General features: G+C 46.9%; 2 protein-coding genes across 4 annotated transcripts in view; both read right to left on the bottom strand.

Annotated features, from left to right (window-relative positions):
• Window positions 1–16959, bottom strand: part of tert (telomerase reverse transcriptase) — a 20114-nt gene extending 3155 nt beyond the window's left edge. Inside the window, exons 1-16 of one of the 3 annotated variants that reach the window (XM_031789095.1) lie at window positions 16334–16958; window positions 15542–16051; window positions 14203–15436; window positions 13878–14067; window positions 12738–12891; window positions 12459–12626; window positions 7692–7853; window positions 7419–7508; window positions 6419–6504; window positions 6156–6272; window positions 5681–5752; window positions 4489–4677; window positions 2233–2359; window positions 2063–2124; window positions 1318–1442; window positions 1017–1154 (exon numbers count right to left, since the gene is read on the bottom strand). In XM_031789095.1, the coding sequence (XP_031644955.1) occupies window positions 1017–1154; window positions 1318–1442; window positions 2063–2124; window positions 2233–2359; window positions 4489–4677; window positions 5681–5752; window positions 6156–6272; window positions 6419–6504; window positions 7419–7508; window positions 7692–7853; window positions 12459–12626; window positions 12738–12891; window positions 13878–14067; window positions 14203–15436; window positions 15542–16051; window positions 16334–16549 (3640 nt within the window). In that variant the 5' untranslated portion in view covers window positions 16550–16958. Of the gene's footprint in view, window positions 1–1016; window positions 1155–1317; window positions 1443–2062; window positions 2125–2232; window positions 2360–4488; window positions 4678–5680; window positions 5753–6155; window positions 6273–6418; window positions 6505–7418; window positions 7509–7691; window positions 7854–12458; window positions 12627–12737; window positions 12892–13877; window positions 14068–14202; window positions 16052–16333 lie in introns of all 3 variants that reach the window. The other 2 variants (XM_031789094.1, XM_031789096.1) reach the window with 2 other exon arrangements.
• Window positions 16960–22535: 5576 nt separating this feature from the next.
• Window positions 22536–27500, bottom strand: part of LOC109904374 (nucleoporin NUP42-like) — an 11907-nt gene continuing 6942 nt past the window's right edge. Inside the window, exons 5-7 of the mRNA XM_031789103.1 lie at window positions 26038–26124; window positions 25835–25937; window positions 22536–24241 (exon numbers count right to left, since the gene is read on the bottom strand). Coding sequence (XP_031644963.1) covers window positions 23745–24241; window positions 25835–25937; window positions 26038–26124 — 687 coding nt within the window. The 3' untranslated portion in view covers window positions 22536–23744. The remainder of the gene's footprint in view (window positions 24242–25834; window positions 25938–26037; window positions 26125–27500) is intronic.

Genomic DNA, 27500 nt, shown 5'->3' with positions numbered 1-27500 from the left:
TTTGCAGAAAGACAGCCCCAAAGCATGATGTTTCCACCCCCATGCTTCACAGTAGGTATGGTGTTCTTTGGAAGCAACTTTTTTTAAACAAAAAGTTATATTTTGGTTTCATCTGACCATATGACATTCTCCCAATCTTCTTCTGGATCATCCAAATGCTCTCTAGCAAACTTCAGATGGGCCTGGACATGTACTGGCTTAAGCAGGGGGACACGTCTGGCACTGCAGGATTTGAGTCCCTGGCGGCGTAGTGTGTTACTGATGGTAGGCTTTGTTACTTTGGTCCCAGCTCTCTGCAGGTCATTCACTAGGCCCCGTGTGGTTCTGGGATTTTTGCTCACCGTTCTTGTGATCATTTTGACCCCCCGGGGTGAGATCTTGCAGTGGTCTTGTATGTCTTCCATTTCCTAATAATTGCTCCCACAGTTGATTTCTTCAAACCAAGCTGCTTACCTATTGCAGATTCAGTCTTCCCAGCCTGGTGCAGGTCTACAATTTTGTTTCTGGTGTCCTTTGACAGCTCTTTGGTCTTGGCCATAGTGGAGTTTGGAGTGTGACTGTTTGAGGTTGTGGACAGATGTCTTTTATACTGATACGTTCAAATAGGTGCCATTAATACAGGTAACGAGTGGAGGACAGAGGAGCCTCTTAAAGAAGAAGTTACAGGTCTGTGAGAGCCAGAAATCTTGCTTGCTTGTAGGTGACCAAATGCTGATTTTCCACCATAATTTGCAAATAAATTCATAACAAATCATACAATGTGATTTTCTGGATAATTTTTTTTTCTAATTTTGTCTGTCATATTTGAAGTGTACCTATGATTACAATTACAGGCCTCTCATCTTTTTAAGTGGGAGAACTTGCACAATTGGTGGCTGACTAAATACTTTTTTGCCCCACTGTATATACCTTCAGAGTTGCAGTTATCTTGCAGGTTTAATGCATTTACAGTCTAGTATATTTCAGGAATATATTGGTGAAGGGAGACAACAACGTGGAGTAGGGTGGGTACGTACGTGTGCGTAGCGGAGCGAGGAGATGGTAGTAGAGGGGGCGATGACGGGACAGAACCAACAGGAAGGCCAGACAGTATATCAGTTCTACTGCCTCATACTGAAGGCTACCTGTTAAAGCCTTACAGCCTAGAGACAGACCTGGAGAGGGGGGGGGGGGGGGTAATTATCAGCACACTTAACTAATCAAGACCACAGTGACGATGAGGGGACAGAGATGGAGAAGGTAAGAGTGAGCTGGAAGCTAAACACACACAGAAAGTACGGAGAGTCCTATATTAAGTAGTAAACATCTCAGGCTTGCCTTTGTTGCAGAGTCTGACTAGCTGGTTGGTGTACTCCGCCAAGTCCCAGATCAGGTTGAGGAAGTACGAGTGGTTTCCGCCCACTTTCTGACCAAACGGCAAACTCTGTGCACAGGCATGGAACCTAACGCCACAACCACAAAAAGTTCCGTGCATATTAATCTGCTATGGGTGACTAGAAGTTCTGTGCATATTAATCTGCTATGGGTGACTAGAAGTTCCGTGCATATTAATCTGCTATGGGTGACTAGAAGTTCCGTGCATATTAATCTGCTATGGGTGACTAGAAGTTCCGTGCATATTAATCTGCTATGGGTGACTAGAAGTTCTGCTATGGGTGACTAGAAGTTCCGTGCATATTAATCTGCTATGGGTGACTAGAAGTTCCGTGCATATTAATCTGCTATGGGTGACTAGAAGTTCCATGCATTTAATTTATAAACCCAGGGAAACATGAACCATAGAGAGATATACACTTTCTACTACTGTGTATTACTGCATCTATAAAACAGCTAGTTAACCATCAATCTGCTCCATCCAGACACATTCCTCTTATAAAGGAAGCTGGTGTGTCTCTGGGTTTCTTCCAGACAGAGAGGCTAAAGTCCTTCTCTGTTGGAGGAGACAGGGACAGGCACTGTGTGTGTGTGTGTGTGTGTGTGTGTGTGGTAACACGTAGGGCCGAAGTGAGACGTCAAACCACTGAAAAGGTCATTTTTCGGGTCAGACCATAGGCTACCTTACCTGAACGCGTGCAGCAAAACTAACTTATAGATGTTGCTATAGACAGCCTCCAGGGAGTTGGTCTGAAATATACACAACAGGCATTGTATAACAGTCCCACGTCAGGTGGGATAGAGAGTGGACAAGCAATTGATTGACAGGTGGTCATCATATAGCAGAGCATGACTCACTTTGAGGTCCAGGAAGAGGGCGTGGCACTTGAATCTAAGGATGGACATGAGCTTCCTCTTCATTTGCTGCCCCGCACAGTGGGCGGAGCCTAGCGTCAGGCTGTAGCGCAGGGATAGGCCAGCGTAGCTGAGAAGAGAGAGGAAGAAGAGCTCAGGTTTCGTTGTGCCCTACTTATCATAATGAAAACATCCAGTTAGTTAAGAGTCGTCCTTACCAACTCTATTCATCCAATTAGACGGGTTGGATTGACCCATCAACACTCTGAACCCCCCCCCCCCCCCCCCCCAGTACCACTAGGATGGGCGTCTACTGTTGCTCAGAGGGAATTTAAGAGAACTCTATACCCGTAAGTACAGCCAGGGTTCAAGGTAGTTTAGCACAATTTACCAGAACCCATAAAGGCAGTAACAGAGAGAGACAGGAACCATAACAGTAGATTGCCTGCCAGCTTGGAATCAGAGATAGGACTTCAGTATCAGAGAATTCATCCTCCGAAATTCCCCTCTAGTACAAAAGGCTAAAAGAACCATCTAAAATCTGGCCAGAATTTATGTTGCTTGCAACAAAAGTTGCATCAGGGTTGCTCAGTGTGTCCCCTCTGAAAACGTTGCCTGCAACAAAGTTGCACTACAAAAAGATTGAAATCATTCCTATAATATGAAAGTTATCACACACCCAGACAAATGTTTTAGAACTACTCATTCAAAAAGGTTTTTCTTTATTTTTGACTATTTTCTACATTGTAGAATAATAGTGAAGACATCAAAACTATTAAATAACACATATAGAATCATGTAGTAACCCAAAAAAAAAGTGTTAAATCAAAATATAGATTTTATATTTGAGATTCTGCAAAGAAGCCACCCTTTGCCTTGCCTGTGTGCAAAGCTGTCATCATTCTGTCAACCAGCTTCATGAGGTAGTCACCTGGAATTAATTTCAACTAACAGGTGTGCCTTGTTAAAAGTTCATTTGTGGAATTTCTTTCTTTCTTAATGTGTTTGAGCCAATCAGTTGTGTTGTGACAAGGTAGGGGTGGTACACAGAAGATAGCCTTATATGGTAAAAGACCAAGTCCATATTATTGCAAGAACAGCTCAAATAAGCAAAGAGAAAATGACAGTCCATCATTACTTTAAGACATGAAGGTCAGTCAATATGGAAAACATCCAGAACTTTGAAAGTTTCTTCAAGGGCAGTCGCAAAAACCATCAAGCGCTACCATGAAACTGGCTCTCGTGAGGACCGCCACAGGAAAGGAAGACCCAGAGTTACCTCTGCTGCAAAGGACAAGTTCATTAGAGTTACCATCCTCACAAATTGCAGCCCGAATAAATGCTTCATAGAGTTCAAGTAACAGACAACATCAACTGTTCAGAGGCGACTGCGTGAATCAGGCCTTCATGGTCAAATTGCTTCAAAGAAACCACCACTAAAAGGACACCAATAAGAAGAGACTTGTTTGGGCCAAAAACACGAGCAATGGACATTAGACCAATGGACATCTGTCCTTTGGTCTGATGAGTCCAAATGTGTAATTTTTAGTTCCAACCACCATGTCATTGTGAGACAGAGTAGTTACATCGATGATCTCCACATGTGTTTCCCACCAATGCCAAGCGCCAGCTGGAGTCGGGTAAAGCTCATCGCCATTGGACTCAGGAGTAGTGGAAACACGTTATCTGGCGTGATTAACCACACTTCACCATCTGGCAGTCCGACGGACTAATCTGGGTTTGGCGGATGCCAGGAGGGCGCTACTTTGCCAAATGCATAGTGCCGACTGTAAAGTTTGGTGGAGGAGGAATAATGGTCTGGGGCTGTTCTTCATTGTTTCATGAAATCTTAACGCTACATTATACAATGACATTCTAGACAATTATGTGATTCCAGCTTTGTGGCAACAGTTTGGGGAAGGCCCTTTCCTGTTTCGGCATGACAAGGCCTCCTGTGCACAAAGCGAGGTCCATAGAGAAATGGTTTGTTGAGATCGGTGTGGAAGAACTTGACTGGCCTGTGCAGAGCCCTGACCTCAACCACTATGGAACATCTTCAGGATGAATTGGAACAACCGACAGCGAGCCAGGCCTAAATCGCTAAAACATCAGTGCGAACCTCACCAATGCTCTTACGGCTGATCGGAAGCAAGTCCCAGCAGCAACATTTCAACATCTAGTGGAACAACATTCGCAGACCACTGGAGGCTGTTATAGCAGCAAAGGGAGGACCAACTCCAGAGTGTATATATATATTACCTGCCGTAGTTATTGTGGACATCCAGGGTGTGTGTATTCAGCAATAGTCCACACCAGGGGAACAGACAGTGTAAAGGCAGCAGGCGTACCCCAGCAGGGCAGGACCCCCCCTCCCCCAAAGGGAAGTTAACAGCCACCTTCTGGGGGTTCACCACACACCCGTACTGTGGTACCCCCGCCATCAGGGTCCTAAGAAAAGGAGGAAATGACATCATCGACAGGAAATACATCAAACATGTGGGGATGGGGGAAATATGTAACGGAAGCAAGTAGTCATTCACTTGCAAAGCATTTAGCAGGACCCACTGGAGACACCCAAAATATAGAAACCAACGGTTTTACAGACTTGTGTTACAATTTCTGCCTCCAACAAGGACATGACCTCAACAAAATGTGAAATTTACTTTCCCATTGTATAGTTGGCCCTATCCACTGATCCACTAAGCTATATCTCATCCACATATGGTAATGGTTAGCAGAGGTCAGGAAGGTTATATATGGTAATGGTTAGTACAGGTCAGGAAAGTTATATATGGTAATGGTTAGTACAGGTCAGGAAGGTTATATATGGTTAGTACAGGTCAGGAAGGTTATATATGGTCATGGTTAGTACAGGTCAGGAAGGTTATATATGGTAATGGTTAGTACAGGTCAGGAAGGTTATATATGGTTAGAACAGGTCAGGAAGGTTATATATGGGTAGTACAGGTCAGGAAGGTTGTATATGGTAATGGTTAGTACAGGTCAGGAAGGTTACATATGGTTAGTACAGGTCAGGAAGGACATATATGGTAATGGTTAGTACAGGTCAGGAAGGTTATATATGGTTAGTACAGGTCAGGAAGGTTATATATGGTTAGTACAGGTCAGGAAGGTTATATATGGTTAGTACAGGCCAGGAAGGTTATATATGGTTAGTACAGGCCAGGAAGGTTATATATGGTTAGTACAGGTCAGGAAGGTTATATATGGTAATGGTTAGTACAGGTCAGGAAGGTTATATATGGTTAGCACAGGTCAGGAAGGTTATGTATGGTAATGGTTAGTACAGGTCAGGAAGGTTATATATGGTAATGGTTAGTACAGGTCAGGAAGGTTATATATGGTAATGGTTAGTACAGGTCAGGAAGGTTATATATGGTAATGGTTAGTACAGGTCAGGAAGGTTACATAGGAGAGAAATGGGACCTACTTGAGGAAGGTCTGTGCCTGGCTCAGGTCAGGAGTGATGAGGAGGAAATCGTCAACCAGTCTCATCAGACACCTGACAGAGAGAGGCAGAGATAACAGGTTAGACGCCTGACAGAGAGAGGCAGAGATAACAGGTCAGACGCCGGATAGAGAGAGGCAGAGATAACAGGTCAGACACCTACACAAGGATACTTGGTTCTTTCAAAGGTTGCCCTCTGATGGTGAGTTGGGAGTTATTCAAGAAGTTTGACTGACAGACAAGGGGAATTTGATCCGAGGTGAATTAAATGTTTGGGGATTTGGGTTTAGATTAAATCATATGCACAGCAGATCACAACACTGACGTTATTTAATATATGAAAAGAAGAGAAAAGTCACTGGTCAAAAAAAAAAAAAGATATCCACTATGCTTCTCCGTCAGTCAATCAAACGTTATTTATACAAGCCCTTGTTTAACTTCCCAACCTCCTCCTTACCCTCCTCTCTGACTGACGTTAGGGAACAGAAGGTTCTCCATGTGGCCGTAACAGAGGCAGCACAGCAGAGACGACGCCACGGAACCCTGAGGAATCCCCTGACACTGACGGAACGATCTACAACACGGGGGGGGGGGGGACATTAGACAGGGGGGGTCATTAGACAGACTGAAGTATGTAGAGACTTCAGACACAAAAACAAAGTATGTAAATGTTTGTTTTTTTATAAAAATTTAGAGAAAGAGAAAATATGATCGTCTCACTTCTTCCCAAACTGGACAACACAGCTAGAGAGCATCTGGGTGAAGAACTCCAAGACGTCTTTGCCATGAATATCTGTGGAGAAATGCTAACAGAAGATAACACTAGCGTTAGAACACCCTAGCGTTAGAACACCCTAGCGTTAGAACACCCTAGCGTTAGAACACCCTAGCGTTAGAACACCCTAGCGTTAGAACACCCTAGCGTTAGAACACCCTAGCGTTAGAATGCGTTAGAACACCCTAGCGTTAGAACACCCTAGCGTTAGAACACCCTAGCGTTAGAACACCCTAGCGTTAGAATGCGTTAGAACACCCTAGCGTTAGAACACCCTAGCGTTAGAATACGTTAGAACACCCTAGCGTTAGAATACGTTAGAACACCCTAGCGTTAGAACACCCTAGCGTTAGAACACGTTAGAACACCCTAGCGTTAGAACACCCTAGCGTTAGAACACCCTAGCGTTAGAATACGTTACAACACCCTAGCGTTAGAACACCCTAGCGTTAGAACACCCTAGCGTTAGAACACCCTAGCGTTAGAACACCCTAGCGTTAGAACACCCTAGCGTTAGAACACCCTAGCGTTAGAACACCCTAGCGTTAGAACACCCTAGCGTTAGAACACCCTAGCGTTAGAACACCCTAGCGTTAGAACACCCTAGCGTTAGAATACGTTAGAACACACTAGCGTTAGAACACACTAGCGTTAGAATACCTAGCGTTAGAATACCTAGCGTTAGAATACCTAGCGTTAGAATACCTAGCGTTAGAATACCTAGCGTTAGAATACACTAGAATACCCTAGCGTTAGAACACACAAGCGTTAGAATACCTAGCGTTAGAATACCTAGCGTTAGAATACCTAGCGTTAGAATACCTAGCGTTAGAATACCTAGCGTTAGAATACCTAGCGTTAGAATACCTAGCGTTAGAATACCTCAGCCAGGAAGAATTCTAGGAGTTAAATAGTCATTGGTATGGTAGGATACCGCTGTCTCACCTGCTCCACCAGTATGGCATCGTGAACTTTGCCCTCTCTCTGCAGTGCCATCACAAAGCCTTTCATGTTGGTGGACGCCACAGTGTCTGCCTACACGGAAGACACACAAAATGGCCACAAGAACACAGACAAATGTAAATGAAACAAAGTTGTGCGGGGGGACAAGTTGTTTCGAGACAAAGGACTGGTAAGGGTGTGTGTGTGTGTGTGTGCTGTACCTGTCTGACAAAGGACTGGTAAGGGTGTGTGTGTGTGTGTGTGTGTGTGCTGTACCTGTCTGACAAAGGTCTTTTTGAGGCCCTCGTGGGTGTCGGCCCACACCTTGGCATAGCATCGCACTGAGAAAAGCTCTTCCTGTACATGTGACAGGACCTGACCAATCACCTCCAAGAGCCGAGTGTGGGGTAGACTGTCGTAGGCCCCACTCACATCCACCTGAGAGAAGGGTGGTAAGAGACATTTAGGTTTATTTATGTTCCCTTTAACTGTTGCACTTCATTACAACACTGTATACAGCCATAATATTACATTTTAAAATGTCTCTATTCCTTTGAAACTTTGTGAGTCTAATATTTGTTTATTTATTTAATATTTATTTATTAAATATTTATATATTTAATATTTCACTTTTGTTTATTAACTATTTCACTTGCTTTGGCGACATCAACACGTTTCCCATGCCAATAAAGCCCTTTGAATTGAGAGAAAGAGAGATGAGGGTGGTAGAGAGAGATGGTGAAGAGAGAGAGAGGGGGGGGGTGGTAGACAGAGATGGTGAAGAGAGAGAGGGGGGGTGGTAGAGATGGTGAAGAGAGAGAGAAAGAGAGATGAGGGAGGTAGAGAGAGATGGTGAAGAGAGAGAGAGGGGGGGGTGGTAGACAGAGATGGTGAAGAGAGAGAGGGGGGGGTGGTAGAGATGGTGAAGAGAGAGAGGGGGGGGGTGGTAGAGATGGTGAAGAGAGAGAGGGGGGGGGGGTGGTAGACAGAGATGGTGAAGAGAGAGGGGGGGGGTGGTAGACAGAGATGGTGAAGAGAGAGAGGGGGGGGGGTGGTAGACAGAGATGGTGAAGAGAGAGAGGGGGGGGGTGGTAGAGAGAGATGGTGAAGAGAGAGAGGGGGGGGTGGTAGACAGAGATGGTGAAGAGAGAGAGGGGGGGGGTGGTAGACAGAGATGGTGAAGAGAGAGAGGGGGGGGGGGGTGGTAGACAGAGATGGTGAAGAGAGAGGGGGGGGGTGGTAGAGAGAGATGAAGAGAGAGAGGGGGGGGTGGTAGAGAGAGATGAAGAGAGAGAGGGGGGGGGTGGTAGAGAGAGATGGTGAAGAGAGAGAGAGGGGGGGGTGGTAGAGAGATGGTGAAGAGAGGGGGGGGTGGTAGAGAGAGATGGTGAAGAGAGGGGGGGGGTGGTAGAGAGAGATGGTGAAGAGAGGGGGGGGTGGTAGAGAGAGATGGTGAAGAGAGGGGGGGTGGTAGAGAGAGATGGTGAAGAGAGGGGGGGGTGGTAGAGAGAGATGGTGAAGAGAGGGGGGGTGGTAGAGAGAGATGGTGAAGAGAGGGGGGGGGGGGGTAGAGTTTGATGGTAAAGAGAAAAAGACAGAGAGCGAGCCCTCACGCCACTGGCTGAGTTATTGTTTTGTTTTGGGGGCAGAATAATGGGAGGTGTTGGTCAGTTTATCATCTCTGAAAATACCGCCGTATGGGCCGGCCGTGAGGCCCAATCACAGAACTACAATTAGAATGTTAATTCATTAGCATCTCTGTGGGCCGAGTCATAAAGACGTCATTTAACTTTAAAAAAAATGAAATGACCTTTTACTGTGGCATAGACAGTCATTATTGTTTTTGTATTCATCCAAATTCATCCCCGGCTCCAAACCATGGTGAATGGGAAGAGACATCCGTTACACAAGACAACAAGAAGTGTCACATTTGGCGATTGCCAAAACAGGTCAGAATTATCCGCGCACGTCCTGGTTTTCAGCCACTCATCTCTGCCAGTTCTGGTTGAACCACATGGCGTTTTGGAGAGTAGGCTACCAACCGTTTAAGAGTAGGCTATAGGTCTACCAACCGTTTAAGAGTAGGCTATAGGTCTACCAACCGTTTAAGAGTAGGCTATAGGTCTACCAACCGTTTAAGAGTAGGCTATAGGGCTACCAACCGTTTAAGAGTAGGCTATAGGGCTACCAACCGTTTAAGAGTAGGCTATAGGTCTACCAACCGTTTAAGAGTAGGCTATAGGTCTACCAACCGTTTAAGAGTAGGCTATAGGGCTACCAACCGTTTAAGAGTGGGCTATAGGGATACCAACCGTTTAAGAGTAGGCTATAGGGATACCAACCGTTTAAGAGTGGGCTATAGGGCTACCAACCGTTTAAGAGTAGGCTATAGGGCTACCAACCGTTTAAGAGTGGGCTATAGGGATACCAACCGTTTAAGAGTAGGCTATAGGGCTACCAACCGTTTAAGAGTGGGCTATAGGGATACCAACCGTTTAAGAGTAGGCTATAGGGCTACCAACCGTTTAAGAGTGGGCTATAGGGATACCAACCGTTTAAGAGTGGGCTATAGGGATACCAACCGTTTAAGAGTAGGCTATAGGGCTACCAACCGTTTAAGAGTAGGCTATAGGGATACCAACCGTTTAAGAGTGGGCTATAGGGCTACCAACCGTTTAAGAGTAGGCTATAGGTCTACCAACCGTTTAAGAGTAGGCTATAGGGCTACCAACCGTTTAAGAGTAGGCTATAGGGCTACCAACCGTTTGAGTTCATCCTCAGATTTTTCATCACTTTAATTTTACCTTTATTTAGCGAGGCAAGTCAGTTAAGAACAAATTATTATTTTACAATGACGGCCTAGGAACAGTGGGTTAACTAGTCTAGGGACAGTGGGTTAACTGACCTAGGAACAGTGGGTTAACTAGTCTAGGGACAGTGGGTTAACTGGTCTAGGGACAGTGGGTTAACTGGTCTAGGAACAGTGGGTTAACTGGTCTAGGGACAGTGGGTTAACTGGTCTAGGGACAGTGGGTTAACTAGTCTAGGGACAGTGGGTTAACTGACCTAGGAACAGTGGGTTAACTGGTCTAGGAACAGTGGGTTAACTAGTCTAGGGACAGTGGGTTAACTGGTCTAGGAACAGTGGGTTAACTAGTCTAGGGACAGTGGGTTAACTGACCTAGGAACAGTGGGTTAACTGGTCTAGGGACAGTGGGTTAACTGGTCTAGGGACAGTGGGTTAACTGGTCTAGGGACAGTGGGTTAACTGGTCTAGGGACAGTGGGTTAACTGGTCTAGGAACAGTGGGTTAACTAGTCTAGGGACAGTGGGTTAACTGGTCTAGGAACAGTGGGTTAACTAGTCTAGGGACAGTGGGTTAACTGACCTAGGAACAGTGGGTTAACTAGTCTAGGAACAGTGGGTTAACTAGTCTAGGGACAGTGGGTTAACTGGTCTAGGAACAGTGGGTTAACTAGTCTAGGAACAGTGGGTTAACTAGTCTAGGGACAGTGGGTTAACTGGTCTAGGAACAGTGGGTTAACTAGTCTAGGGACAGTGGGTTAACTGACCTAGGAACAGTGGGTTAACTGGTCTAGGAACAGTGGGTTAACTAGTCTAGGGACAGTGGGTTAACTGGTCTAGGAACAGTGGGTTAACTAGTCTAGGGACAGTGGGTTAACTGGTCTAGGGACAGTGGGTTAACTGGTCTAGGGACAGTGGGTTAACTGGTCTAGGGACAGTGGGTTAACTGGTCTAGGGACAGTGGGTTAACTGGTCTAGGGACAGTGGGTTAACTGGTCTAGGGACAGTGGGTTAACTGGTCTAGGGACAGTGGGTTAACTGGTCTAGGGACAGTGGGTTAACTGGTCTAGGGACAGTGGGTTAACTGGTCTAGGGACAGTGGGTTAACTGGTCTAGGGACAGTGGGTTAACTGGTCTAGGGACAGTGGGTTAACTAGTCTAGGGACAATGGGTTAACTGGTCTAGGAACAGTGGGTTAACTGGTCTAGGAACAGTGGGTTAACTGGTCTGGGAACAGTGGGTTAACTGGTCTGGGGACAGTGGGTTAACTGGTCTAGGGACAGTGGGTTAACTGGTCTAGGGACAGTGGGTTAACTGGTCTAGGGACAGTGGGTTAACTGGTCTAGGGACAGTGGGTTAACTGGTCTAGGGACAGTGGGTTAACTGGTCTAGGGACAGTGGGTTAACTGGTCTAGGGACAGTGGGTTAACTGGTCTGGGAACAGTGGGTTAACTGGTCTGGGAACAGTGGGTTAACTGGTCTGGGAACAGTGGGTTAACTGGTCTAGGGACAGTGGGTTAACTGGTCTAGGGACAGTGGGTTAACTGGTCTAGGGACAGTGGGTTAACTGGTCTAGGGACAGTGGGTTAACTGGTCTAGGGACAGTGGGTTAACTGGTCTAGGGACAGTGGGTTAACTGGTCTAGGGACAGTGGGTTAACTGGTCTAGGGACAGTGGGTTAACTGGTCTAGGGACAGTGGGTTAACTGGTCTAGGGACAGTGGGTTAACTGGTCTAGGGACAGTGGGTTAACTGGTCTAGGAACAGTGGGTTAACTGGTCTAGGGACAGTGGGTTAACTGGTCTAGGGACAGTGGGTTAACTGCCTTGTTCAGGGGCAGAACAACAGATTTTTACCTTGTCAGCTCAGGGATTTGATCATTCAACCTTTCGGTTACTCGTCCAACGCTCTAACCACTAGGCTACCTGCCGCCCCACAATGTACAGTACATACTGGTGTGGTAATGATTAATAATGGTCACTGACGTGTGGTAATGTACAGAACATACTGGATACGGTAATGATTAACAACGGTCTAATAGCATACAGTTCTCTTGACATTTTGTTTTCATTGTGATAGGCTCATGTTTTACCGGTAGGGCGTACCCCCACTATTTATTTTACCGGGACGCCGTACCAGCTTACTTTCACCCCTGGGGGAGAGAGAGAGAGCAAGTGGAGAGAAAATGAGATGAGGGAGTAAAAGGTATAGAACTATGGAATGAAACGGTCAGATCAACCTTGACAAAGTAGAGCGGCTGTGGTTTGTCTTTCTGAGCAGGGGTGATGGAAGAGAGGACTCTGTGGATGTCTGTCAACCCCCACACTGTAGAACCCAGGAGAGAGGGAGAGGACCGTACACAGACACCTAGCACATCTAACAGCTCCTTCACACGGGTCTGGAACAACTGGAGGGACAGACCACACACACACACACACACATTGTCAGCAAGACAGATACAAACACAAACATAAACTTCTGAAAACACACACCCCACATAAAGGGGCCAAAGTCATACCCTCGTTTTGGCGTCAGCCCCTATGACCCGTGTGATGGGTCTCATGCCTTCGGTCTTGGGGATGAAGCGGAGGCGGGAGATGACAGTGGTTTTGGGGAGCGACGTCACCTGGGCCAGGGTCAACTCTGACATCTGACCTTTAGAGAGGTGACCACTGGGAACAAGGTCATAAAAATGAGTCAACGCTGAACACAGAGTTAAAGTGAGCTATTGTGTGAGACACAGCGAGACACAGCGACAGAGCGAGACACAGCGACAGAGCGAGACACAGCGACAGAGCGAGACGCAGAGCAAGACACAGCGACAGAGCGAGACACAGCGACAGAGCGAGACACAGAGCAAGACACAGCGACAGAGCGAGAAACAGCGCGACACAGCGACAGAGCGAGAAACAGCGTCAGAAGAGCGAGACACAGCGAGACACAGCGACAGAGCGAGACACAGCGACAGAGCGAGACACAGCGACAGAGCGAGACACAGAGCGAGACACAGCGACACACAGAGCGAGACACAGCGACACACAGAGCGAGACACAGCGACACACAGAGCGAGACACAGCGACACACAGAGCGAGACACAGCGACACACAGAGTGAGACCCAGCGACACAGAGCGAGACACAGCGAGACACAGCGAGACACAGCGACAGAGCGAGACAGAGCGAGACACAGAGACACAGAGACAGAGCGAGACACAGCGACAGAGCGAGACACAGCGACAGAGCGAGAAACAGCGACAGAGCGAGACACAGCGACAGAGCGAGACACAGCGAGAAACAGCGACAGAGCGAGAAACAGCGACAGAGCGAGACACAGCGACAGAGCGAGACACAGCGAGACACAGCGAGAAACAGCGACAGAGCGAGACACAGCGACAGAGCGAGACACAGCGACAGAGCGAGACACAGAGACAGAGCGAGACACAGCGACAGAGCGAGACACAGCGACAGAGCGAGACACAGCGACAGATTTTGTTTAAGTCTGAGTGACTAAACAACTGAGGGCTGTGTCTGATAGTGAGACACAGAGACAGAGCTGTGAGAGAGAGTCTGAGTGACTAAACAACTGAGGGCTGTGTATGATAGTGAGACAGATTAGAGACAAAATTATCACGTTCGTACAAGTGGAACTGTGTATAATACCTGAGAGCCAGCTCCTGCAGCTTGGCCCAGACCTGGTATCTGTAGAAGCGCAGTGCGTTCTTCTGTCCCATGCTCTCTGTGACATAGAACATAGCTCTCACCAGGCCTAGCACATAGCCATCCAGCAGCCAAGCCAGGAGCTGGCCTAGCACTCGCGTCCGATACGACAGCTCACTGGGCGGGCAGCGGCCTGGGGATGAGAGGGGTTAGAATGGGTGGAATGAAGGTAAGTAACAGATTTAATGGAAGCTGGATGGAGAAGGAGAGAGAGAGAGAGAAGGGGGCAAAGTTAAGAGTCTGGGAAAGTAGTGGAAGAGGAACTGACCTGTCTTGCTGATCTTCAGCCAATCACAGTCATTCACCTTCATCTTCCACATCAGCTCAGCCAATGACATCCTCTCAAACTTGCCCATGGACAGGAAGTTCCTGACTGCGGACAGGAATTTGAATCGGTTATGGTCCGACCCCCAGAACTCCGAGGGGACCACCGCGTTGAGGCACTCTCTGACAAAGAGGTACACCCGGTGAGGTGCACTGTGCTGGGGCAGGAGGGAGGCCATATCCCCCTGTCCCACTGCTGGACAAACCCTCTGCAGTATCTTAGAATAGGGACACCTCCTGTGTCGACGTAACAACTGACAAAACAGAGGCACCAAGGTGAAAAACCTTCTGGGAAGTCTCTCAGGCTTCCTTTCGGCTCCGTTCAGATAGGCCACGCCTTCAAAGAAGACCAGTCTCACTAAGTCTCGCCCCTGCAGACGCCTGGGCCCCTCGTCCCTACTTTTCCTCTTCCTGTTTAGTAGGAAGCGGCGCATGCCCCGCCCTCCGTAGAGCATGCCCAGGGTGCGAATGAAAGACTGGGAGTGGGAGAGTGGTGGGAACGACCCTGTTCTCCAACTAGGACCCCCCTCTACATGGACGGTGGCCGATACGGGTCCAGACTGTTCTTCTACTGGTCTTTGGACTACAGCCGCTGGCCTTCTATGTCCTGTTTTCATTGACATCTGCTCGATATTACCTGTGCCGTCGGAGACCTGTTTAGAGCTCTCGGCGGGCGCTATGGTGACCATCACAGCCTCCAACGGTCTTCCGGGTCCAGACAGTTGCTCCATTGGCTTCCTGAGACGTTCCATTTCTGCTGACACCGGTTCCACATTGCTAGAACCATTGAAAACCTGTAGGCTCTGTGTGGGTCCCTTGGTGAGAGAAATAACCTCCACTGGTCTCTTGACCCCATTTGTTTCCAGTGTTCTGTGCTTACGATCGCTAGTCCCACTGGAGACTGTGGGAGCTTCTCTTTGAGTACATCTCCTTTTTCCAGGCAAATACCCATCTCCTTCCACCTCCTCCCTCTTCCCTCCCAAACTGACCTCTTCTCCCTTCCTTTTCCCAGTGTCTCTACCTCCATCCCATCTCCCTTTTCCAGGCAAACACCCATCTCCTTCCACCTCCTCCCTCTCCCTCTTCCCTCCCAAACTGACCTCTTCTCCCTTCCTTTTCCCAGTGTCTCTACCTCCATCCCATCTCCTTTTTCCAGGCAAACACCCATCTCCTTCCACCTCCTCCCTCTCCCCTCCCAAACTGACCTCTTCTCCCTTCCTTTTCCCAGTGTCTCTACCTCCATCCCATCTCCTTTTTCCAGGCAAACACCCATCTCCTTCCACCTCCTCCCTCTCCCTCTTCCCACCCAAACTGACCTCTTCTCCCTTCCTTTTCCCAGTGTCTCTACCTCCATCCCATCTCCTTTTTCTCCCACCAGAACGCTGAAATTCCCATCCCCCATTTCTGACCTCACTTCTCCCTCTGCTGTTTCTAGTAGTACCATTCCGTTTGTATCCCAGGTGGAACCTAGAGATACCCGTTGACATGGAAACGCGGTCGTACACAGGCACGCCGCACACCTGGAACGCGGACGACGGCGGCACCGTAACGAACAAGGAACAGCTCTCCAGGAGGTACTTGGAGACGTCGGTGCCGAGGCGCTGGCAGATCCTCTTCCATAAGTCGCTGCCGTGGATGTACGCGGCACTCTGAGTGATCTCGCCATGAAACTTAAACTGGTCGGCGTCGCGGTCCTGGAACGTGTAACCATAACCGTGCGCCAGAACATTCCTTTTCTTTTTCCTCTTGGTGTTGTTCAACACGAACGCCAACAGCTCAGGCACGGTGCTGATCTAAGGACGACATTTATATCAATACATCAACATAACTGGCACAATGTTTTGTGTGTGTCTGTCTCTGTGCATTTTAATCCATGGCTTTTTGGGGGTCAAACATAGCACTGTAAAAACAATACAAAACACCTCTCTTAAAGTCAAATGTCAGTTCAAAACGTTGCATTTCATTGCAAATATTGAACTAAGCTGGCTAAGTAAAAACTCGGCTACTCCATGCTGTTAGATAGCTAGTTACTTAGACTATGCTTTAGTTATGTAACTAGCCAACTACACATGTACCTGATTGCAGCTGGGGACGTCCTGTAGGGTTTTATCCGTGCAGACAAACACTCCCCGGACAAACGATATGAAGCGCGTTGTATCTGTCGGTTCGATGAGCACCGCTCTCTGTCCCTCTCTGAATACAGTATGGTCTGCAAACTCCTCCAGGGTCTCGACGTGCGGATACAGAGAGCTGAGTATGCCGAGCACACGCGTCATATCGCCACTGGGCATTTTGAACGGATATCCTAGTTACTTACTACTACTATCTCGTAGTAAAAGCTGCATTGTTGTGCCCATTTATTAATGTCACTCTGTGTAGCCTAGAGATGTTGTTTGTCTGTTTCGGAATCCGACAACCAACGATACACCGTTCATACTTGTTTCTGAACCCACTTTCAGGCGCTCAACGAATCGGAAGCTAGAAAACGTCACCCTCTAACGTTAGTCCAAAATCAAGGTTTATTGGTCGCGTTATACGGTTTAGCAGATGCTATAACGAGTGTAGCGAAATGCTCATGTTACCAACTCCTAACAATGCAGTAAATTGTTCACAATAATAAAAGTACACTATAATAATGAACTAGAAATAGAGAAATGTCGGAGAGAATGAACCCAAATTGCATTCTCAAGCCCCGGAAGCAGACATTCAACTTGCTATTCATCTGCTTCTCAAGTTTAATAATGTCCAAATAAATTCGGTACTTACCAAAGAATGGAGTTTCGCTGAGCAACTATTTTTATAATGGTCGTTATGTACTTCTAAAAAAAGGCCTAAATAAAAATTACATGCAACCCCCCCAAAAATCCCGTCTCTGAATTCAAATCCAAGTATTGTTTTTGACCTATTCTGCACCCCCAATAAAATCACTCGGTTTATTTAGAAATATGCCATCACTGTTAAAAAAATAAAAATAATAATAAATAAGGATATTGTCTACTTAATCTACTTTGATGAAATATTATTGTATTCCGTGTAGCGCAGTGAAACAACATATGTATATGTGGAACAGTATAACTTCAGAACGTCCCCTCGCCCATACCGGGGCGCGAACCAGGGACCCTCTGCACACATCAACAACAGTCACCCACGAAGCATTGGCCCAACAGTCACCCACAAAAGCCGCTACTTCAAGGTCTCAGAGCAAGTGACGTCACCGATTGAAATGCTAACTAGCTAGCCATTTCACATCGGTTACATATGACATATGACGTTTTGTAGGTGACACAGTGATTTCCTGCTGCGGAATCAGCCGACCTGTGCTTGGCAGTAATGACCAGTGTTGCCAACTCATTTTCAGTGGAAGTTGCTTCAAGCAGGTATTTTTTTAAATTTATTTTTATAACAAATACCAACCAACAAAAGAGGAATAGGCACATGCAAACCAGCATACAAACAAACTATTTTCATTGCAGGAATCCTAAACAAACAAATCATATTCATTACTAATACAAGTTTTAATTGCCTTTTTGTTTCTCGTTTTAGTTAAAGTAGTGCCATATTGTTTAAACTCATTTATAAAGAGAAAAAAGTTAGGTTTTTGAATTAGACCATTTGTGAATGTGAAATTGACCTAGTATTATTAGCAGTTGAATTAAATATACTACATTGCTAGAGGCAGGTTGATTTGTTGCTAAGTGACGTTGTGGTATCATTACGTAGAATACACAATAACGTTGACTGCCATCTCGGCAAAACAAATATTTGTTCAGGTACAGAGACACCCACTGGCCATCTCGGCAAAACAAATATTTGTTCAGGTACAGAGACACCCACTGGCCATCTCGGCAAAACAAATATTTGTTCAGGTACAGAGACACCCACTGGCCATCTCGGCAAAACAAATATTTGTTCAGGTACAGAGACACCCACTGGCCATCTCGGCAAAACAAATATTTGTTCAGGTACAGAGACACCCACTGGCCATCTCGGCAAAACAAATATTTGTTCAGGTACAGAGACACCCACTGGCCATCTCGGCAAAACAAATATTTGTTCAGGTACAGAGACACCCACTGGCCATCTCGGCAAAACAAATATTTGTTCAGGTACAGAGACACCCACTGGCCATCTCGGCAAAACAAATATTTGTTCAGGTACAGAGACACCCACTGGCCATCTCGGCAAAACAAATATTTGTTCAGGTACAGAGACACCCACTGGCCATCTCGGCAAAACAAATATTTGTTCAGGTACAGAGACACCCACTGGCCATCTCGGCAAAACAAATATTTGTTCAGGTACAGAGACACCCACTGGCCATCTCGGCAAAACAAATATTTGTTCAGGTACAGAGACACCCACTGGCCATCTCGGCAAAACAAATATTTGTTCAGGTACAGAGACACCCACTGGCCATCTCGGCAAAACAAATATTTGTTCAGGTACAGAGACACCCACTGGCCATCTCGGCAAAACAAATATTTGTTCAGGTACAGAGTCACCCACTGGCCATCTCGGCAAAACAAATATTTGTTCAGGTACAGAGTCACCCACTGGCCATCTCGGCAAAACAAATATTTGTTCAGGTACAGAGTCACCCACTGGCCATCTCGGCAAAACAAATATTTGTTCAGGTACAGAGTCACCCACTGGCCATCTCGGCAAAACAAATATTTGTTCAGGTACAGAGTCACCCACTGGCCATCTCGGCAAAACAAATATTTGTTCAGGTACAGAGTCACCCACTGGCCATCTCGGCAAAACAAATATTTGTTCAGGTACAGAGACACCCACTGGCCATCTCGGCAAAACAAATATTTGTTCAGGTACAGAGTCACCCACTGGCCATCTCGGCAAAACAAATATTTGTTCAGGTACAGAGTCACCCACTGGCCATCTCGGCAAAACAAATATTTGTTCAGGTACAGAGACACCCACTGGCCATCTCGGCAAAACAAATATTTGTTCAGGTACAGAGTCACCCACTCTTTTCTGTACTTCTGGCTGTACACTTTTTGATTGACACATGTTGATTGATGTTGTAAATTCTGTTCAAGATCAAAACATTCGTGAGCAACTAAATTCATTGGGTTTGTCTCGTTGAACCCTTACTACTGCTGCTGCAGTCAGACAACAATGACTTGTAATTTACTGAAATTGCTGCTAGCCTTCCGCACTCACAATGCAGCCAGGCACGTGTGTTGTGATTTGAGTGTGTGCCAAGAGAAAATCGTTTTAGTGTCATTTAGAGGGAAAATGCGTGCATTTTAGCATTTGAGTCACTTTTCAAAAGTTGCTACAAGTTCCAAAAAGTAGTTAAAAGTAGCAAAATTTGTTGCTAGGTTGCCATAGTAGTCGGATAAATTGCTAAATCTAGCAACTAAATTGGCATCATGGGTAACGACGGATTATGTTGGAGATAGTTTGCGCATGCGCACTTGGTCATAAGCGACATTTTCAGACAGGGTATTTTTTTCAGTTGCATGTAACTTTTTATTTCTATTTTTTTTTTGTAAATACATACTGGCCATAGATGCGGAATGTACGGGTGCTGCACCTTCAGCACCCCCTGAAATAAAAATAATTTAAAGTTTCCCCAGGAACCCAATCAGCTGACAAAAAAATATCGCATCACCCCACACGCATCACCCCCCCCCATTTCTCCTTCTCCCAAATCCATTCAGCTGATGTTCTGAAAGAGCTGCAAAATCTGGACCCCTACAAATCAGCCGGGCTAGACAATCTGGACCCTTTCTTTCTCAAATTATCTGCCGAAATTGTTGCCACCCCTATTACTAGCCTGTTCAACCTCTCTTTCGTGTCGTCTGAGATTCCCAAAGATTGGAAAGCAGCTGCGGTCATCCCCCTCTTCAAAGGGGGGGACACTCTTGACCCAAACTGCTACAGACCTATATCTATCCTACCGTGCCTTTCTAAGGTCTTCGAAAGCCAAGTCAACAAACAGATTACCGACCATTTCGAATCTCACCATACCTTCTCTGCTATGCAATCTGGTTTCAGAGCTGGTCATGGGTGCACCTCAGCCACGCTCAAGGTCCTAAACGATATCTTAACCGCCATCGATAAGAAACATTACTGTGCAGCCGTATTCATTGATCTGGCCAAGGCTTTCGACTCTGTCAATCACCATATCCTCATCGGCAGACTCGACAGCCTTGGTTTCTCAAATGATTGCCTCGCCTGGTTCACCAACTACTTCTCTGATAGAGTTCAGTGTGTCAAATCGGAGGGTCTGCTGTCCGGACCTCTGGCAGTCTCTATGGGGGTGCCACAGGGTTCAATTCTTGGACCGACTCTCTTCTCTGTATACATCAATGAGGTCGCTCTTGCTGCTGGTGAGTCCCTGATCCACCTCTACGCAGACGACACCATTCTGTATACTTCCGGCCCTTCTTTGGACACTGTGTTAACAACCCTCCAGGCAAGCTTCAATGCCATACAACTCTCCTTCCGTGGCCTCCAATTGCTCTTAAATACAAGTAAAACTAAATGCATGCTCTTCAACCGATCGCTACCTGCACCTACCCGCCTGTCCAACATCACTACTCTGGACGGCTCTGACTTAGAATACGTGGACAACTACAAATACTTAGGTGTCTGGTTAGACTGTAAACTCTCCTTCCAGACCCATATCAAACATCTCCAATCCAAAGTTAAATCTAGAATTGGCTTCCTATTTCGCAACAAAGCATCCTTCACTCATGCTGCCAAACATACCCTTGTAAAACTGACCATCCTACCAATCCTCGACTTTGGCGATGTCATTTACAAAATAGCCTCCAATACCCTACTCAACAAATTGGATGCAGTCTATCACAGTGCAATCCGTTTTATCACCAAAGCCCCATATACTACCCACCATTGCGACCTGTACGCTCTCGTTGGCTGGCCCTCGCTTCATACTCGTCGCCAAACCCACTGGCTCCATGTCATCTACAAGACCCTGCTAGGTAAAGTCCCCCCTTATCTCAGCTCGCTGGTCACCATAGCATCTCCCACCTGTAGCACACGCTCCAGCAGGTATATCTCTCTAGTCATCCCCAAAACCAATTCTTTCTTTGGCCGCCTCTCCTTCCAGTTCTCTGCTGCCAATGACTGGAACGAACTACAAAAATCTCTGAAACTGGAAACACTTATCTCCCTCACTAGCTTTAAGCACCAACTGTCAGAGCAGCTCACAGATTACTGCACCTGTACATAGCCCACCTATAATTTAGCCCAAACAACTACCTCTTTCCCAACTGTATTTAATTTTTATTTATTTATTTATTTAGCTCCTTTGCACCCCATTATTTTTTTTATTTCTACTTTGCACATTCTTCCATTGCAAAACTACCATTCCAGTATTTTACTTGCTATATTGTATTTACTTTGCCATCATGGCCTTTTTTTGCCTTTACCTCCCTTCTCACCTCATTTGCTCACATTGTATATAGACTTGTTTATACTGCATTATTGACTGTATGTTTGTTTTTACTCCATGTGTAACTCTGTGTCGTTTTATCTGTCGAACTGCTTTGCTTTATCTTGGCCAGGTCGCAATTGTAAATGAGAACTTGTTCTCAACTTGCCTACCTGGTTAAATAAAGGTAAAATAAAAAATAAATAAATAAACTACTTCCCACGGCTATAATACTGACCATAACGAAACAGCTGGTAAATGGCAAACCATGATCGTTGTTGACTCTAGATTTTCCCTTTCTAAATTTCCACCGGATATTTCCATCTCTGTCCATGAAACCGCTCGCAAATGGTATGAGCATTTTATAATGGTGTTTTCCCCACAAATTGCATTTTGGAATATGCGTGTGTATGTTAATCAACATTTTAACATTGTGATCTGTTCAGCCTCATTCATTTATATGGCGTATACCTCCACTACACTACTTTTATACTCCTCGTGGAGATTGAGTATACGCAGAATCCACTATATTGTAACGACCCTGGGTTTATTAGCGCGGAAATCGACCCTGCCGCACGAGCATGCATTTGCGACACAGTCGATAACACGCCGGACCTCGTGCTGGAAGGTCGAAGGTCGAGGGTTCGAGACCTGCTCCCTGCTGTTTCATTACAATCTAAATAACATACTGTATTATAATGCGCTGTTATATAAAACAGTGTGACTAAAATACAACGTAGAGTCGTAGAAATATAATGAGCCTTGTCGAGAATACAGTATTTAAATACACAGTACAAAACCCCCATGGTAAAATGTATAGAATTGCAAGAAATTAGCTTCCGAGACTCAAAATATATATGTGTGAATAGAAAAAGTGTGTATTTGCAGTAGTTATACAGGATGAGTCCAATCTGGTATAATGTGAATTGTATAGGACCAATAAGAAAAAACATCTCATCTGCTACTGTACACATGTTTTATGTTCTGATAAAATCACAAGACGGTTTTAATTTAATGAACGACAGAACAAAGTATTGTTTATACAATATACACCTGGGGGGGGGGGGGGGCACACGAGGTGAACGCAAACAAAAACAGACCATCATTTGGTTCAAAGCACAAATACCACCAACCATAATTAAAACACACTGATTTAAATGTTAAAATAGCAAAAACAGTAGCCTATTTTAGTCCCTGGTACAGTCAGACCACCAGTAGTCTGACTATCATCTGTCTTACATTCTGCTCCCCCCCCCCCCCCAAGTATAAACTAGTCAGATTAGTGATTACATCAAGGATGGGGGAGATTCTGTAAATTAGCGGTGGTTTTTACTCATCAAAAAGGCTTCAGAGAGATTCAGTCCAGCTCTTTTCCATCGGGTCAGTTAAAAGGAAAGGAGACGAGCCATTTAAAAAAATTCCATGGTGGGATCAGACCACCTGCTTATTAACGGGGGGGTTTGAGTGGTGGGATCAGACCACCAGCATATTAACAGGGGGGGTTTGAGTGGTGGGATCAGACCACCTGCTTATTAACAGGGGGGGGTTTGAGTGGTGGGATCAGACCACCTGCTTATTAACAGGGGGGGGGGGGGGGGTTGAGTGGTGGGATCAGACCACCTGCTTATTAACAGGGGGGGGGGGTTGAGTGGTGGGATCAGACCACCTGCTTATTAACAGGGGGGGTTTTGAGTGGTGGGATCAGACCACCTGCTTATTAACAGGGGGGGGTTTGAGTGGTGGGATCAGACCACCTGCTTATTAACAGGGAGGGGGGGGTTGAGTGGTGGGATCAGACCACCTGCTTATTAACAGGGGGGGTTGAGTGGTGGGATCAGACCACCTGCTTATTAACAGGGGGGGGTTGAGTGGTGGGATCAGACCACCTGCTTATTAACAGGGGGGAGGGGGCGGGGGGGGGTGAGTGGTGGGATCAGACCACCTGCTTATTAACAGGGGGGGGTTGAGTGGTGGGATCAGACCACCTGCTTATTAACAGGGGGGGGTTGAGTGGTAGGATCAGACCACCAGCATATTAACAGGGGGGGGGTTGAGTGGTAGGATCAGACCACCAGCATATTAACAGGGGGGGGTTTGAGTGGTATCTGTCCCAGGGTGAACCTCTTCCCTCCAAACTCCTTCAGTTCCTCTTCACTCAGCTGGCTCTGGGGGGTGAAGAGACTGTCAGCTGGGGCCATAACCCCAAACCCTCCACTCGCCTGTCCAAAACCACTTGCAGCCACTGGCGCTGCACTCCCGAAACCACTCCCTCCAAATGCTCCTCCACCACCAGCGACCGTCGAGGCGAAGCTAAACCCGGACGCAGAGGCAGGAGCTCCGAAACCGGCTGTAGTTGGCTCCTTGTTGGCAGCAGGGGTGGCAAAGGAGAAACCTGCTGCCGAGGGAACAGTGGTGGCCATCGAGCCAATCCCAGTGGGAGCTGGTGCGACGGCTGACACAGCACTACCGAGAGCAGTAGAAGCTGCACCTGGTCCAGCGAAGCTGAAATTACTGGCACCTGAGGTGTCCTGGACTGGGGCCTGGGCCGGCACTCCGAAACCTGAGGAGAGGAGGGAGAGTCCAGTTTGAGAGAAGTAGCAGATATATAAACTCAGCAACAAAAATAAATGTCCTCTCACTGTCAACTGCGTTAATTTTCAGCAAATTTAACACGTGTAAATATTAGTATGAACATAAGATACAACAACTGAGACATAAACTGAACAAGTTCCACAGACATGTGACTAACAGAAATGGAATAATGTGTCCCTGAACAAAGGGGGGTGTAATCAAAGTAACAGTCAGTATCTGGTGTGGCCACCAGCTGCATTAAGTACTGCAGTGCATCTCCTCCTCATGGACTGCACCAGATTTGCCAGTTCTTGCTGTGAGATGTTACCCCACTCTTCCACCAAGGCACCTGCAAGTTCCCAGACATTTCTGGGAGGAATGCGTTGAGATTGCCTGCAATGTCAACAAGCTCAGTCCGATGATGCTGTGACACACCGCCCCAGACCATGATGGACCCTCCACCTCCAAATCGATCCCGCTCCAGAGTACAGGCCTCGGTGTAACGCTCATTCCTTCGACGATAAACGTGAATCCAACCATCATCCCTGGTGAGACAAAACCGCGACTCGTCAGTGAAGAGCACTTTTTGCCAGTCCTGTCTGGTCCAGCGCCGGTGGGTTTGTGCCCATAGGTGACGTTGTTGCCGGTGATGTCTGGTGAGGACCTGCCTTACAACAGGCCTACAAGCCCTCAGACCAGCCACTCTCAGCCTATTGCGGACAGTCTGAGCACTGATGGAGGGATTGTGCGTTCCTGATGTAACTCAGGCAGTTGTTGTTGCCATGCTGTACATGTCCCGCAGATGTGATGTTCGGATGTACCAATCCTGTGCAGGTATTGTTACACGTGGTCTGCCACTGCGAGGACAATCAGCTGTCCGCCCAGTCTCCCTGTATCCCTGTCTTAGGCGTCTCACAGTACAGACATTGCAATTTATTTGCCCTGGCCACATCTGCACTCCTCATGCCTCCTTCCAGAATGCCTGAGGCACATTCACGCAGATGAGCGCAGATTTTGCTGAGTTTATATCATCCTACGAGCCCACTATCCTCCTATCCCTCAGGCACAAACATTGGCACTCTCTCATGGGAACCTTATGTTCAATATAGGAATGAAGAGGATTAGGAACGCAAGGAAATAGTTAAAAGGACAACTGCATGTCCCACTAACATAGGAGTTAGAGGGTCTTAGCCAGTTAACATAGGAGTTAGAGGGTCTTAGCCAGTTAACATAGGAGTTAGAGGGTCTTAGCCAGTCAACATAGGAGTTAGAGGGTCTTAGCCAGTTAACATAGGAGTTAGAGGGTCTTAGCCAGTTAACATAGGAGTTAGAGGGTCTTAGCCAGTCAACATAGGAGTTAGAGGGTCTTAGCCAGTCAACATAGGAGTTAGAGGGTCTTAGCCAGTCAACATAGGAGTTAGAGGGTCTTAGCCAGTCAACATAGGAGTTAGAGGGTCTTAGCCAGTCAACATAGGAGTTAGAGGGTCTTAGCCAGTCAACATAGGAGTTACAGAAGGCCTCCATGCCTGTATTCCATTTGTATTGTCTTCCTATGAAGAACACAGGCTACAGCAGATCTTACCTGTTCCGAAGCCAGATGGTGCTGAGGACCCAAAGCCGGTCACTGGTGTCGACCCAAAACCTCCAGACGCTGCCTGTGGTGCTGGGTTGTCCAGCTCTGCAAGCTGGGAGAGACGAGAGAGTATTACTCACCTGGTACATACAAGGCGTACTATTTGTCTTGTCGTATTACTACAGAAAGTAGTGTGTGTGTGTGTGTGTTACCATAGCGACTCTGGTGTTGCCGCTCATAGCCCTCAGCTCCTGGACTCTGCTTCTCCATTGGTTGACCAGCTGATTGATGACGTTAGCCTACAAACACAAGGAAGGCTGCTGTCAGTATTGATTGAAATTAATTTCTCAGTAAAAAACAAAAACACACAGACATACAGTATATATGTAATGTGATGCTATCTGGAATCCCTGTCCTTAAGTTAGAATCACTGTTGGGAACAAGGGACTTAAGCCCCTAAACTTCTCGTTGGGCGCTGCACTGCGGATGCTTCAGCCTCTCCTACATAATGTGTGACCTCTCTCTCCCCTCTCCTACATAATGTGTGACCTCTCTCCCCTCTCCTACATAATGTGTGACCTCTCTCTCCCCTCTCCTACATAATGGATGACCTCTCTCTCCCCTCTCCTACATAATGTGACCTCTCTCTCCCCTCTGCTTCAGCATCTCCTACAAAATGTGTGCCCTCTCTCTCCCCTCTCCTACATAATGGATGACCTCTCTCTCCCCTCTCCTACATAATGTGTGACCTCTCCCCTCTGCTTCAGCCTCTCCTACATAATGTGACCTCTCTCTCCCCTCTCCTACATAATCTGGGACCTCTCTCTCCCCTCTCCTACATAATCTGGGACCTCTCTCTCCCCTCTCCTACATAATGTGACCTCTCTCTCCCCTCTCCTACATAATGTGTGATCTCTCTCTCCCCTCTGCTCCAGCCTCTCCTACATAATGTGTGACCTCTCTCTCCCCTCTGCTCCAGCCTCTCCTACATAATGTGTGACCTCTCTCTCCCCTCTCAGACATAATGTGGGACCTCTCTCTCCCCTCTGCTCCAGCCTCTCCTACATAATGTGTGACCTCTCTCTCCCCTCTGCTTCAGCCTCTCCTACATAATATGACCTCTCTCTCCCCTCTCCTACATAATGTGTGATCTCTCTCTCCCCTCTCCGACATAATGTGGGACCTCTCTCTCCCCTCTGCTCCAGCCTCTCCTACATAATGTGTGACCTCTCTCTCCCCTCTGCTCCAGCCTCTCCTACATAATGTGTGACCTCTCTCTCCCCTCTCCTACATAATGTGGGACCTCTCTCTCCCCTCTGCTCCAGCCTCTCCTACATAATGTGTGACCTCTCCCCTCTCCTACATAATGTCTCTCCCCTCTCCTACATAATGTGTGACCTCTCTCTCCCCTCTCCTACATAATGTGTGACCTCTCCCCTCTGCTTCAGCCTCTCCTACATAATGTGACCTCTCTCTCCCCTCTCCTACATAATGTGGGACCTCTCTCTCCCCCCTGCTCCAGCCTCTCCTACATAATGTGTGACCTCTCCCCTCTCCTACATAATGTGTGACCTCTCCCCTCTCCTACATAATGTGTGACCTCTCCCCTCTCCTACATAATGTGTGACCTCTCCCCTCTCCTACATAATGTGTGACCTCTCCCCTCTCCTACATA

The sequence above is a fragment of the Oncorhynchus kisutch genome, linkage group LG14 (assembly GCF_002021735.2).
Source record: "Oncorhynchus kisutch isolate 150728-3 linkage group LG14, Okis_V2, whole genome shotgun sequence".
NCBI classification, from domain to species: Eukaryota; Metazoa; Chordata; class Actinopteri; order Salmoniformes; family Salmonidae; genus Oncorhynchus; species Oncorhynchus kisutch.
Note: the sequence above shows the minus strand (reverse complement) of the source record. Positions and strands in the feature narration are given on the sequence as shown.